Source organism: Grammomys surdaster, unplaced genomic scaffold (assembly GCF_004785775.1).
Source record: "Grammomys surdaster isolate TR1022 unplaced genomic scaffold, NIH_TR_1.0 181, whole genome shotgun sequence".
Lineage (NCBI taxonomy): Eukaryota > Metazoa > Chordata > Mammalia > Rodentia > Muridae > Grammomys > Grammomys surdaster.
The window spans coordinates 2426599-2440054 of NW_021604626.1; the positions used below are offsets into that span (position 1 = coordinate 2426599).

A 13456-nucleotide genomic window follows, 5' to 3' on the forward strand; every position below is an offset into this window, starting at 1 on the left:
CACAAGGGTCCAGCCTGTGGTGGTACTGTCAAAAGGCCTCCTGACAGTGTTGTCCCTTGGTGTCCAGATGGAACTTTGACTTGAGGATGATTGACACCACCCCAGGTGACAGAAATGGCCTAGAGTACAGGTTGTGTTGGCTCTTGTGACATGGTTGGGCTGTGTTGAACAGTGGCTTGCTGTCTGGGGCTTGGGAATGCCAGCATGTATGAGTCCTGGGCTGATGCAGAACCAGGTCCCAGGACAAACCTGGCCCTGAGGCCCTGCCTACTGTCCTGGACTCTTTCACAAACATTCTCACAGCCTGGTAGAGGGACCAGGCTGTCCTAGGTGACACACCACATAAGGAGCTCATGGACACAGAGTCCCAAAGAAGAAGGTCTAGAGTCGGAGTCAGCACATGGCTGCATAGGGAAGAATGGTGAGCGTGGGGTGTCTCTACAGGTTATGCGGCCCCTGTTTAACTTCGGGATTCATTTTTTGTCATCTAGAGGAGCCTCATCACATCAGACAGTACAAATAAATGCACACGACATGTTACAAATGGACTTCACTTAACCCCGGGGCCATGTGTGCCAGTTGCCGGGCCAGGCCTGGTGCAGAGTCTTAATTCAGAATCTGTGACCTTTGGGCTAAGGAACCTTGCTTTTCTTCAGTTGGAGGTTCTTTTTGTTGCTTCAAAAGAATCATTTATTATTAGTAGTAATTAATTTTTATTGACAGTATTTTTTAAAGACTCTCATTTTTTTTCTCTCTCTCTCAAAGATAGCAGCCAATTTTAAAGAAAATGTGTATTCAGAAAATATTACCCTCTCTATAGGCAGAAAGATTGCCCTAAGTTTGATATGAGTCAGGGATAGATTGTTCAGTCCAGGCTAGTCAAGACTACAGAGTGAGATCCTGTTTCTTTTTCTTTTTCCCTTCTTGCCTTCTCTCTCTTGCTCCAGCCCCGCTCTCTCCGGCCTTTATTATTTATTTATTATATGTAAGTACACTGTAGCTGTCTTCAGAGATCCCATATGAGGGCATCAGAGCTCATTACAGATGGTTGTGAGACACTATGTGGTCGCTGGGATTTGAACTCATAACTTCCGGAAGAGCACTGACTGCTCTTCAACGCTGAGCCATTTCACCAGTTGGAGATGCTTTTCAAACACTCCCCACCCCCACCAAAAAAAAAAGTCAAAAAATACATGTGTACATTAAAAAAAAAAGGATTGACTTTTGATATAATAATAGATTGCCACTGAGTAGTCACATTTGTATATTTAAGCATGTGTCTGTGTGGGGCATGCAATATGTATGCATATGAGTATATGTGCATGTGCTTGTGTCTGTGTGTAGGTAGATGCTTTCTGCTGCCCTTCGATTACTGAGGCAGCATCTCTTGCCAATTCTAGTAGTTTGCCTGCCAGGCTTGCCCAGGGATCCCTTGTCTCTGTCTTACAAGTGGTCACAGAATTGGCCACCAACTCTGTTCAGTTTTTACATGGGTTCTGGGCACAGCAAGGACTCTTTATACACTGAGCTGTCTTCCCAGCGCCTGTACTTCTTTTTGAAACAGTGTAACCTCTTGTATCTTAACTGAAGACTTTCTGCTTTAGTTGACTTGTTTCCACAGAGCTGTGATGTAACTTCAAAATGTTAAACTGAGCTTTTTCTGCCTAGGAGAAAGTGTCTCTTTCTGACGTCTCAGCTTTTCTCATGTCTCTGAGACAAGAGGAATCCTTGGGACGTGGGACATTATTGTGGACAGAGGTGAGCTGCAAATCAGCTGTTTGAAAACTCTACAAAAGCCCCTTTTTCCCATGGAACCATCACTAACCACTATGAAATGCAACAATTGCTTTGAAAATTGTATTCTTCAGTGCTACTCAGCACTTCAGTGAATGGCGGCTCCATGAGATTGTATCAAGCTGTGGTTTAAATGTGGAAGCCAGAAGATTGGCTCAGGGAAATTAGAAATGCCTTGTTCTGTTACATTTTAAGAATAAAATAACCCTGCCATGGTTTTCCCGTTGTAGCTCTGTGACTGGCTTCGTGTCAATGAAAGATACTTTAAGCAGTCCTCAATCGGTGGCTCAGATGGACGTGAGGCATCGTTAAATGCTTACGTGAAGAACCTAGTTCAGGAGTTCATGAAATCTCCTGGTTGGGAAAGTAAGTCTGAACTCTTTAGGGAATGACAGAATATGTTCTAAAGTAATGTTCAGATTGCTGTGTAGGCATAAGCCATTGTGCTGTGTGAGTCTGAACTTCAGTCACATGAGCAGAGCCGCTCATTCCCTCCTGGCCCTGTGGGTTCTGAGACTTAGATGTGTTGAACTGGTGTTAGTATTTCGAAGGGCTGCTCACTTATTTGAGCGGAAAGAGGACCCACAGGGCAGGTGTGTTGGGGTCTCTAGGATGGAAACTGCTGAGCGCAAATAATGTAAATGGGTTTATTTTCATGTTTTAGAATTACTATGTTTATTGTGAACTGATGAACGTGTTTGATTGATATGTGCGTGGACTTGTGTGTGTGTGTGTTTGCATATGTGTGTGCACTTGTGTGTAAGGAGGCGGGGGCTTAACTTTGTGTGATGCCTCAGTAGCCCTCCACTTTCTTTTCTGAGGCTGGCTCTGATTGGCTGGCTAGTCTAGCTGCTTGAGGTGGGGTCTGATTGGCTGACTCGTGTTGCCTGAGGTGGTGTCTGATTGGCTGGGTAGCCTAGCTGGCAGGTTTATCCCTGGGATCAGCCTCTGAGCACAGAGATTGCAGGTGGACCACCACCCTTGCCAGCTTTTACAAGGCTGTTGGGAATCCGAACTCCTCATCTTTTCACAGCTGGGGCTTTACCCCCCCGAGCCATCTTTTCAGCACCCTCCGAACCAGTTTTGGAAAGTGCACACTTTTAGAAGGGCTATTTCCATCATTCACTTGTAAAGACCTTTCTTCCCCTTTCCTTTATTTATTTATTTATTTTTTTTGCTTTTTATGTGGTTCTGAGATTTAAAGCCTCGGCTTTGGGCAAGCTTAGGAGATGCTCTACCACCGAGTCCCACTCCTCGGAGAGACTAGGCAAAGACCCTTTGCAAGAAAGATGTCAGCCTGCTGAAGGGAAGAATTCATAGAGACCCCTTCATTGGGGTCCCTTTTACATTTCTAATGCGTCATCTTCATTAAGATCATTAGCAATAATTTGGGGAGGGGGATGTGCCTTTGAATCTGCCATATCTGAGACTCTCTGCCTTAGTCTCAGATCAGCACATTTCATCTGATTTTCTGACCCAGGAGTAGGTCTTAACTGACCAGGTTGTCTTTGTAGAGTTCAAACCTGTCACCATCCTTTTCTTAGTGCATCTCTTTGTGTTGTCGCATCAGAGCCTCTCGGGTTAGGCCTGTGGCAAAAATAAAACCTCCGTTGCTGCTACGCAACTAGGTACAGCAGATCCTGTGGGTCTGGCCCAGCCCTGGTGCTTCACCCCTCCTGTCTGGGGTCAGGCGTCTTCTGGAAGTCTCGGCCCAGCTGGGTTTATTCTGCCTGCTTCCTTTGTTCCTCCTGCTTCCCGACAGTTTCCATTTGGAACTCCTTCCCACCATGTGTAACTATCCTCAGAGGCTTTCAGTTGCTTCGACAGAAGCAAAGCTCCCTGAATGTTCTACCAAGTGGCTGTGTTGGTCACCCCATTTTTTCTTATTCTCTCTCTCCTGAGTGTGCATCCTTCTGTTAACTAGTGCTATCCCTGTCCTACCCGGACTGCTCACATATTCTTGTATGTGGAAGGTTCTTGTCTCACTTCACCCAGGTCTTCTCAGCTGTCCCCCTCAGCTCTGTTGTCCCCAGATCAGGGCACTTCCCCAATTGTGTACTCCAATGTGGCCCTCGCTGTAACTGCACTTCTGGTATTCTTGGCTGAAGGCTTTCTGTGGTCCGAGGAACCCTGTGACTGGTAGTGTTCAAGAAGGCTTGCTGTGTGAAGCAGGGACAAAGATTTGACTTTATTGTCTTTAAACGCGGGACATAATGTTTCTCTGGATGGATCAGAAATAATCATGGCGCTGTTTTCATTTCAATGCCTCATTTTTGAAGGCGTTAATGCTTTTTAAAAAGAAATAAAAAATAAATTATGTGTGTACATGTATGTGTGTGCCAGAAGGTCAGAAGACAACTTATGGGAGTAAACCCTTTTTTTCTCTACTATGTAGGTCCTGGGGCTCAAACCAGGTCATCAAGCACCTTTACCCGTTGAACCATTTCTCAGGCCCTGACAATGCATCTTAAGCCCTACCTTTTGTTGTCTTACAGAAGAAAGCAGCTTCATGCCAGACTGGCTGGAAGCCAGGCTGACTGCGCTGATGGTCTTGTTGGCTGTGGATGTGGAAGGAATGAAGATTAAATTCAGGTCAGGGTTTCTTCAGTGCTGGGAGTGGGGGGTGCATGGGGGAGAAAAGGCTGGTTAGGTTTATTAAGACTTTTCAGTGATTGGTGAAGTCACTGACAAAGGCCAGAACCAGAGCACTGGACACATACTAAAAAAAATGTTTAATTTAATAGCTGATTAACGGGAGTAGGGCCAGTCAGTGCTTTCAGGTTGGTAAACTGAATGTCAGATTTACAATTTAATGTTAAATTAGATACTATATGATGCTTACTGTTGTATACTGGCACCAGAAAAATAGATGGTAAGATCCCGGTAAAAACTGTAAAGTGCCCCGACGGCAGCAAAAGTGGCAGTTAGGATGGACTGGCTTCTGGGGACAGGGCAGAAGTGCCAGGGTTAGGTGGGACTTTGGCGTGGTACACCGTGACCTTGACACACCATATCCCTTGTAGACACTTGTAGTGCCAAAGGCGTCCTTTGTAACAGTTTTATAAGTTTAGGGTTTTTCTTTTTGTATTTTTAAAAACAGTTAATGTTACACGTCTTTTATTAGTTTATGCTTTTCTTTTTTTAAAATTTATTCATTGACAGTCATTCATGAAGATGGATTTGGGTTGTTTTCACCCCCATTTCCTTCTCTTCTAAACTCTTTCTTATTTGCTTTGCTGCAAAACCATTGGTCAGGACCTCAGCAGTTTATCATAGAGCGTGGGCTCAGGCTTTGTGTCCCACACTGTGAGGGTTGCAAGGCCCAGATAGGTCCTGGGCTTGTGCACCATCCATGAAGTAAGCTGTGTGACCCCTGAGCTGACTTGCTCCACCAGTGCTAGGTGGGGGATTGTCGTGCTTTTGAGATGGCTGATGTGGGTGTCCTTTTACCATCTAGGGAAAAGCAGAGGGCTCAGAACGTGTTGAGGATCTTCTTAGACCCCTTGCTGGATGCCCTAGGGAAGCTCGGCACCAATGCCTACATGCCCTTGCTGAGGACTGACCGGTGCCTCCAGCTGCTGGTGAGGCTGCTGCATTCTTGTGTGCCAAGACGTTCCGGTGCTCAGGATGGTGAGGACGAGTGGGCTCTGCAGTAGCTTGTTGGGGGTTGTTGCTGGTGTTCAGAACGAGAGGACTTTAGTTTAAGCAACTTTGTGCTTCTGTGCATGTTTAAAAAAAGGGTCTGGTTCATTCTCATTTAGGGAAGACTCGCCTCTGCCCACACACTCTCTTGGCAGAGTGGTTGAAGATTAGTTGGCTGAGAGCATGGCCCTAGAAACATGGTGTTTTCTTGTTTTGGGCCTCCATAGAAATGGTGTCTGTGAGATGTCTGTGTGTCTTTTCCACATAACATCCACCCAGGGGCATGTTCCAGTGTGTGCTGATACCTCAGCCCACCCACACTCCTTATACTGGACCTGTGGTACGGAGTGCTGGACTTTAGTGACTTTCTCTCCAACAGTTGTACAAGAGCTTCTGGTATGTTTTGTACCCAAGACCCCGCCTCTCACATTAATAAAGCACTTTTCCCCCCCACAGATGAGGTATCCACTGCGCTCCAGGCCTCCATCATGTCTGCTGCGGAGAGCGTGTCTCAGTTTGTGCTCAGGAGACTCACCATGAACGAGCTTCAGGATGTGAGTAACTTCAGGCATCAGGAGCTTCTCCTGCAGCCAGTCACAACTGTTGCTTTCCCCTGTCCACACTCACCAGATCAACGGGAGAAGGGACGTTTCTTTGGCGTGATGGTTTCACCAGAAGCCACTCTGGGAAGCAGAGCCACCATAGACTTCCAAACAGTCCAGTGTCGTGTGGTAAAATGCCCAGAAGCAGCAGCAGCTTGAGGGAAGGGGGTTTATTTTGGCTCGTAGTTTGACAGACTTGGATCTGTCGTGGCAGAAAGAGATGATGGTGGGAGTGGGAGAAAGTGGGACACAGCGAGGACAGCTGGAGAGCGAGGCAACTGACTACATCCCGTGGTAAACCGGAAGCAGCTAGATTCCAACCCTAAGGCCCGCCCCCCAGCAATCTACTTCCCCCAATCAGGTGGCAACTCCCGAGGTCTCACAACCTCCCAAACAGTGCCGCCGCCTTGTGTCAAGTGTTTAAACACAGGACCCTCCCATGGTGTTCTGTACTCAAACCTCTATGCCTAGTTTCCTTTCCATCTGTATTAGTAACGGACCCGAGCAGGGGATTCGGCCTTTCTGAGCCTCAGTTTCCCCAGATGATATGTGTGTACCTCTTATCGTGTTTAGAAAGTTTGACTATCATGGATTTGAGGTCCTTGACACGTTTATGTATGACTGAGACCTGGACCCAGATATTCTGAATGTCAGATTAAGGGTAGGACTAGGCCTGTGTGTGCGCACAAGTGTGTGTGTGTACACTTGTGTGCATGCGTGCGCGACACACACACACACACAGCTAAAGTTTTGCTCATTAGGTGAACTGCTGTTACTGTTTCTGAAGGGCCAGGCCAGGCTGGAAGAGCTGGAGAAGCTGGGTATCTTCACAAGAACCATGGGGAGCTTGGTCCCATCAACATCTGCTATTGAGGCAGGAAGGGCTCTTGTGGTCCCGCCCTTTCCTGGGTATTTCTATGTACTAAACTAGGAGAAAGAGATATTTTCTTCAGGGGAGTAGCCACCGGGAAGGTGCCTATTCCCCCAGAAGCAATCCCTCAGCCGCGTTCTTGAGGCAGGAGGAGGGGCCACTGGAAAGAGGAGGTGACAGCTCTGACGCTGCCCGTGGTACCGAGCTCGGGCGTAGGCCTGGGGGATAACAGAAATACTCAGACTTGGGTCATCCGTTGTGAGAGAATGCCAAAACTTTTACTGAGCAGGTTCAATATATATACACCAAGCCAGGGAAGGAAAAATACAAACTCAGGAAAAAAGCAGGAACTCAACTGGGGGGCAATAGGATGTCAAGTGTAAATTCTCTTCCTGAGGCACCATGCCTTAGTCAGGATGTTTTGATCCTAGAGCAACCGCAGAATGTTACTTAGTAGACAGCAGCATAAGGAAAGGCTCAGCCAGGGCATAGCAGCCCTTCGGGTACTACAAAGAGGACCACTAGGAGTGGCCAGAAGACTAGGAAGGGAGATTGTGGTTTCTACACAAAATGCGTTACAGAGGAATGAAAATACAAAGATACTCATTGAAATGTATATTGTTTGCTTTAAAAAAACTGAATTCACTGAACAGTTTCTGCCTCCCAAGGCTTCCTCATCAATGTGTTTTCAGATGCTGTTCTGTGAACGTGTCATTCTGGGAAACTGTAAAGAGGGACATCTTAGCTTGTACACAGACATGATGGGCAATGCATGATGGGATGGCTCTTTCTCTTCAGTGTCCCTTTAGTGCGGGGATGGCTTCCTGCCAGAATTCTGCTTGTGTGAGGTCACAGCTCCCGCCATCCTTACGTGTCCTGACTTTTGTTGCAGGTGGCAGATCTGGACCGCTGCCAGCTCTACCTGACGGTGTTGGCCGAGCTCGTGAGACTCCAGGTTAAGCTGGGCTGGAAAGCAGGCAACCACGTCAGCCGGGTCATTTCTCCTTTGAAAAACGCATGTGTTCGCCGTCTACAGGAGGCTGAGGGCAGACAGGTAATCCTCCTGGGCTGAAGGTGTGTGGTTATGTCCAGGAAGGAATATCTATTTGATTGCTCCCCGATATTTTGTAATTATAAGGATTTCCTAAATTTGCCTGTAGGCGCTAATACTATGTGTGAGAGTATAGTTGGAACACATTAGAGGTTTGAATGTATAATGGGGATCTGATCTTTCTCCTTTTCTCCCTTTCCCTCCCCTCTTTTCCCCTCCCCTCCCTTCCCCTCTCTCCCTTTTTCTCCCTCCCTCCCTCCTCCCTCTCCTATCCTTCCTCCCACTTTCTCTCCCCAACTCCCTGGTTCTCCTGGGGATTGGACATGAATCTCACACACTCTAAGCCAGGTCTAAATCTTTTTTCACTCGTGACCCCTTTTCATTGAAATTTTTTCATAAACCTTGGCATATAGGTCTATAAAATGGGAACACAAATTAAGGATTTGCAGATAATAACTCATAAATTTATTTTAAAACAGTTCTTTGGAATGTATATAGTTTAGTCTTTTTTTAAAGAAGAAAGCTAATTGCATACTAATGAGGTAGATACGATTGTCTAACAGTATAATCTAAAGATATACTAATTTATGCTCACATGCTGAGGAACCATCGTAGGAACATAAAGTCTCTGTTTTCTGTAATTGAGCCTGTGTTTCTGTAAGAGCTGAGCTGTACACACAATGCTGCTTATAAAATACAATAGTCTCAGTCTGGGCCCGGGTGTGTCTGGTGCATTCATTGGCTCTCTGTGGTGTGAAGTCAACGTGAGAGTGTTTGTGTTGAGAATCTAGGCCGCAAGTCCCACCATGAACATGGACAAGCATTGCCATAGCACCTTAGACTCACCACACGTTTGGTGTTTCAGGTACTTTTGTGATACTTTTTGGTTACTGACTGTTGTCAGATTTTTTTTATGATCTTCAGTTTACGTGTTTTAAGTTTAGGTTATTTTCAGTTTAGGTTATTCTTCATAACCTTCAGTTATGGAACGCTCGAGGGGTCACGACCCGTGCTTTTGTGTTCAGTGCCTGCTTTAGCACTGAGCTACATCAGGGCCTCTATCTCATCCTACTTAAACTAGGAGACAGACTCTCCCTAGGTTATCCAGGCTGACCTTGAACTCATGATCCTCCTGCTTTGGATTCCTGAGCAGCTGGATTCATAAGCATGTGACTTTATACCCAGCAATTCTTCAGTCTTAAAATCACCCCGGTGCAGATATGGGAGGCACCTAAGTCTTTTGCTCACCATGGCCCAGTACAGAACCCTTGCATCAGCCTTAAATCACAGCTCCGTGGCTGGCTTCCTTCCTTGATTTCCAGGCTAGTTGTCCACCCTTCCCCTCTGTTCCTATTGTGTCCTGTGTGGCAGCTGCCCCAAGTAGCCACCTAGAGCTTCTCTGTCACAAGCACATGCTCTTTACTTACCTGACAGAGATGACTTAAGAGAAGTCACCTCTTGCTTAGAGGGAATAGTGTTATGGTGGGGGAAGTGGTTTGGTGCCTTGGGATATGGGTGAAGCTCTTGACATTGCAGCGAACCAGGAAGTAAAGAGCTCATACCAAAACCCCCTTTAAGTTCTACCCCCTAGTGACATGTTCATTAGGATTCCACAACCACCCAAACAGTACAACCAGCTGGGGACTCGCGCTCATGTGAGCCTGGGTGATTTTGCACTCAGACCATTAGCACCTCCTACCTGAGGCTTCTCTCTGGCCTGGCCCTTCCAGGAGAGTGCATGGTAGTCATCTCTGTTGGATCAAGGTTTCTCTCCTTCCTTCATTTCCCCACTGCCTCCTGTGCCTACACAGAGGTGTTTATTTCCTTCTTTATAGTTTATGGAGTTGTTTATGTAGATATGTCTGCACTGGATTTTAGCACCTGTAGGCATTTCTTAAACATAACAGAAAGGCAGAGTAGTTAAAAGCCCAACTTTAGAGGCTGGTCTCTGCATTTGGACCTAGACAAAGCCAGTTTATTGTTATTCACAAGCGGCTGATCTGTCCTATAAGAATGTCTAAGTAGCTCTCCTTGTAGAGGTCGAATTTTCCTCTTATGTGCTGAGTACCAGCTGTCATTTTAAACTCTACAGAGAGCACACAATTGAACTTCTTTTATCCCACGGGATGTTCGGCTGCAACCAGAAGGGAGGCGGGACATGAGGTGTCATCGCAGAGGTGTCACAGCCTTATAGCCTCGTTCGCCTCAGAACGAGACTAGATTGCCTTGCTTCAGGGTCATCTTGTCCTCTGCAGGAGCTGACCCTGAGTCATCAGGTGCAGAGAGTAGTCAGCATGGCCACCCTGGCAGCTCTGTGTGAGGCTGTGGACCGGCACTCAGTGCTGCAGCCTGACTCTCCCAAAGCTGAGCCTGTGGACAGGTTCCTGTCAGCTCTTCCACTCAATCACATGCTGCAGAAGCCCCGTTCAGAGGAGCAGAGCATCGGTGTGTGTCCCCTGGAGAATGGCAGGTGAATGAGGGATGTCTTTGTTAAGGGTTAACCACAATCCAGGGTGTGTGGCATCGTGGTTGTTGATGATGCCTGAGGTGCTCGCGGTGCAGTGGAGTTGGGGGATGAGACCTCGTTTTGGAGGAAAGTGCACGATCAGGCTCTTCATCTCCCTTGTCAGAAACCTGCTGACCTTTCTGACTTAGTTTTCAGCCAGTCTCTCAAGGTTGTGGAAATAACTTTCAAACTATAATTCTGTGGGGTTGCTTCAGTATTTAGTGGCTAGGCTGCTTGATGGTGACTGGGTATATCCCTTGTCTCGGTCAGTTCTCTGTTGTTGTAACAGTTTATCTGAGACCAGGTAGCTTATAAAGAGACACTTAACAGTTTTGGAGACTGAAAAGCTGATGAATGTGGTACCAACACCTACCTGGGTCCTGGAGAGGTTTTGCAGTGTTTTACTCTGGACTGAAAAGCTGGAAGAGCCTCTACTTCCCAGTTCCCCACCTCCCAAGCTCTGTCCATGGATTTGCAAGAGCCTGACCACTTTCAAACCATTGGTCCATTTGCCTCATAAGGAACAGCACCATAAGCCAAAGAAATGAAGTCAAGTTGAGAAACTGAGCCTTAGTATCTTGTCTTTTGATGTTTTCAGTGTCTTTGAAGAATCATCGTCTTCCAAAGGATGGGGTAAAATAGTCGCACAGTATCTACATGATCAGTGGGTGTGCCTCTCCTTCCTGCTGAGAAAGCACCACCCCCTCATTCCAGCCAAGGAAAATGATGTGCTGGAGTGCTTTCTCCCTGCTGTTGAGATGCCCATGCAGACCCTGCAGTCAGCGCTGGACGTCCTCACGGTCCTCCCTGCTGGCCTCATCTTGCCTGTGTTCCACTGCATGGAGGTGCTGGTTCCCCAGGTGAGATGGAGGGAAGGAAGAGTGAGTTGGGTAATGAAGAAGCAACATTGTTGCGGAAATTGACACTGTGTGCTTTCAACCCCTTCTGCCAGCTCTTGACCTCCGAGGAGACGCTCTGCATAGAATCCTTTGATGTGGCTTGGAAAATCATATCTTCCTTAAGCAACACACAGCTGACGTTTTGGCCTAATTTAAAAGCTTTCGTTCACTTTGTTTTCGATCATGAGATTCTTACCATTGCTGCAAAACTCAAGGGCCAGGCATACTTCAAAATAAAAGAGGTAACTTTTATCTTTGCAGTTTTTGTGGTCAGTAGGACAAGAGAAGAGGCGTGCCTCTAACCAAGTCCTAGGGCTGCTGCCTTTGTTCTCAGAATGTGTTCTTGCGTGAGGTGAGAAATTCTGGTGACAGGGACAAGGCTCAGATGGGGCCACCTGCCCTGCTCCTGTGACCAGAAGGCCGACAGGACCAGAGCAAAGGTTTGGCTTTGGCTCACAGTTTCAGGGGTTACACTGTATCATGACAGGGAAGCAATGTGGCTGACCCATCTGTAGTGGAAGGAGAGGGAAGCAGCGGCTTCTGACATGTTGGTGCATCAGGAGGAAGAGAGCAGACTAAAGCAGGGCCAGTCTGTACTCCTCAGAGGTGCCACCTCTCAAAATATCACCACCGGATAGACAAAGAAGTCAGGACACCTGAGCTGTGGAGACATTTAACACTCAGACCTCAGCTTTCCATCATGTTCAAACAGTATTTAAGATCTTAGTCACAGACAGGAGTGGAGGCACATGCCTTTAATCTTAACACTCAGGAGGCAGAGGCTATGGATCTGTAAACTTGAGACCAACACAGTCTACCATTATTGAGTTCCAGGCCATCCTTATCTACATAGTGAGTTCTAGGCCAGCCAGAGCTACATAGTGAGACCTTGTCTCAAAATAAACAAACGAACAATAAAACCTTGACTCATTGGGCAAGTTAAGGATTGGGAAGTCAGGAGGCTCTCCCTCTCTAAGAATTGGGTGGCCTGGAAACACTGTCCCACCTATAGAGTTGCATGAGCTTGGTGCTGAGCTGAGAAGGTATGTGTTGATGCTGACAGAGACGGAAGGGGCATGGCAGGGTCCTTTGTCCTTGAACTATCATTTTTAAAAAATCTCATGTAGAGAAATAAAAGATTTTAAAGTCTTTGTTTTCTGGGCATATGGACAGCCCTCTGAATTTGAGTCTTCACACCATTTACAGATTCAGGTAACAAGTAGGAATATTTGACGGCCAGAGAGATGGTTCAGTGGGTAAAGATACTTGCCACCGAGCCTGAAAACCAGAGTTGGATTCCACTCATGTGGTAATGGTCGAGAGCTGCTCCCGAATGTTATCCTCTGCTCCCCATATGTGTGCTACGCCATTTATATACTCCTCCCAAAATAAATGCATGTGATTTTTAAAAAAAAGAATATTTGAAAAAAAAATGTATCGGTACTGAACAAATACAGCCTTTTTGTTATTTATAAAAATATAGCAACTATTTCTACTGTATTAGATGTCAGTAATCTAGAGATTACTAGGGGCAGGCTGTCAGCCTTTGGGTACTGCAACATGACATCATTGTCTGTAGACATGTTGGGTTATTGTAGCTGTTCTAGGTCAGCTGTAGCCGTGAGCCCAGGTTGCACATGTCTGATCTAAAGTAGCCATGATGTTCCTACATGGAAGATTCTTGCAGCCTTTATATTGCTTTATATGAACAGGGCTTGAGGCCTCTGTAGATTTTGCTCTTCAGGGACATTCTAGTGATGTCCCCAGGGCTGTGAGAGATGGTTGCACTTATATTTTTAGCCATTCCTTCATCAGGGAAGCTGCCCCAATGGGATTCTGTCCTGCTGGAGTTTCCGGTTGCTTCTGGTTCCTGTTTTTGTGGTCCATGCTGTCCTTCCTGATCTCTGCTCACTGTGGGGCTCATCAGGAGACTGTGGTCTTGATCTCCTGGAGCACTGAAGTCCTAGGTTTTCAGGAAATGGCTACCTCCTCCTCCTGCATCTCTTGCAGATGTCTTTCCTCGAGAGTTCTGGATAGATGATTCAGCCAGGAGTACTGGACTTAGCACACACTCTTAAAACACAAGGATCA

General features: G+C 46.6%; 1 protein-coding gene across 1 annotated transcript in view; it reads left to right on the plus strand.

Annotated features, from left to right (window-relative positions):
• Tarbp1 (TAR (HIV-1) RNA binding protein 1) overlaps positions 1-13456 on the plus strand; it is a 49241-nt gene that overhangs the window by 16148 nt on the left and 19637 nt on the right. The window contains exons 9-17 of the mRNA XM_028767726.1: positions 1669-1758; positions 2025-2160; positions 4290-4386; positions 5252-5424; positions 5893-5990; positions 7802-7963; positions 10216-10430; positions 11065-11326; positions 11419-11607. Of these exons, the coding sequence (XP_028623559.1) occupies positions 1669-1758; positions 2025-2160; positions 4290-4386; positions 5252-5424; positions 5893-5990; positions 7802-7963; positions 10216-10430; positions 11065-11326; positions 11419-11607 (1422 nt within the window). The remainder of the gene's footprint in view (positions 1-1668; positions 1759-2024; positions 2161-4289; positions 4387-5251; positions 5425-5892; positions 5991-7801; positions 7964-10215; positions 10431-11064; positions 11327-11418; positions 11608-13456) is intronic.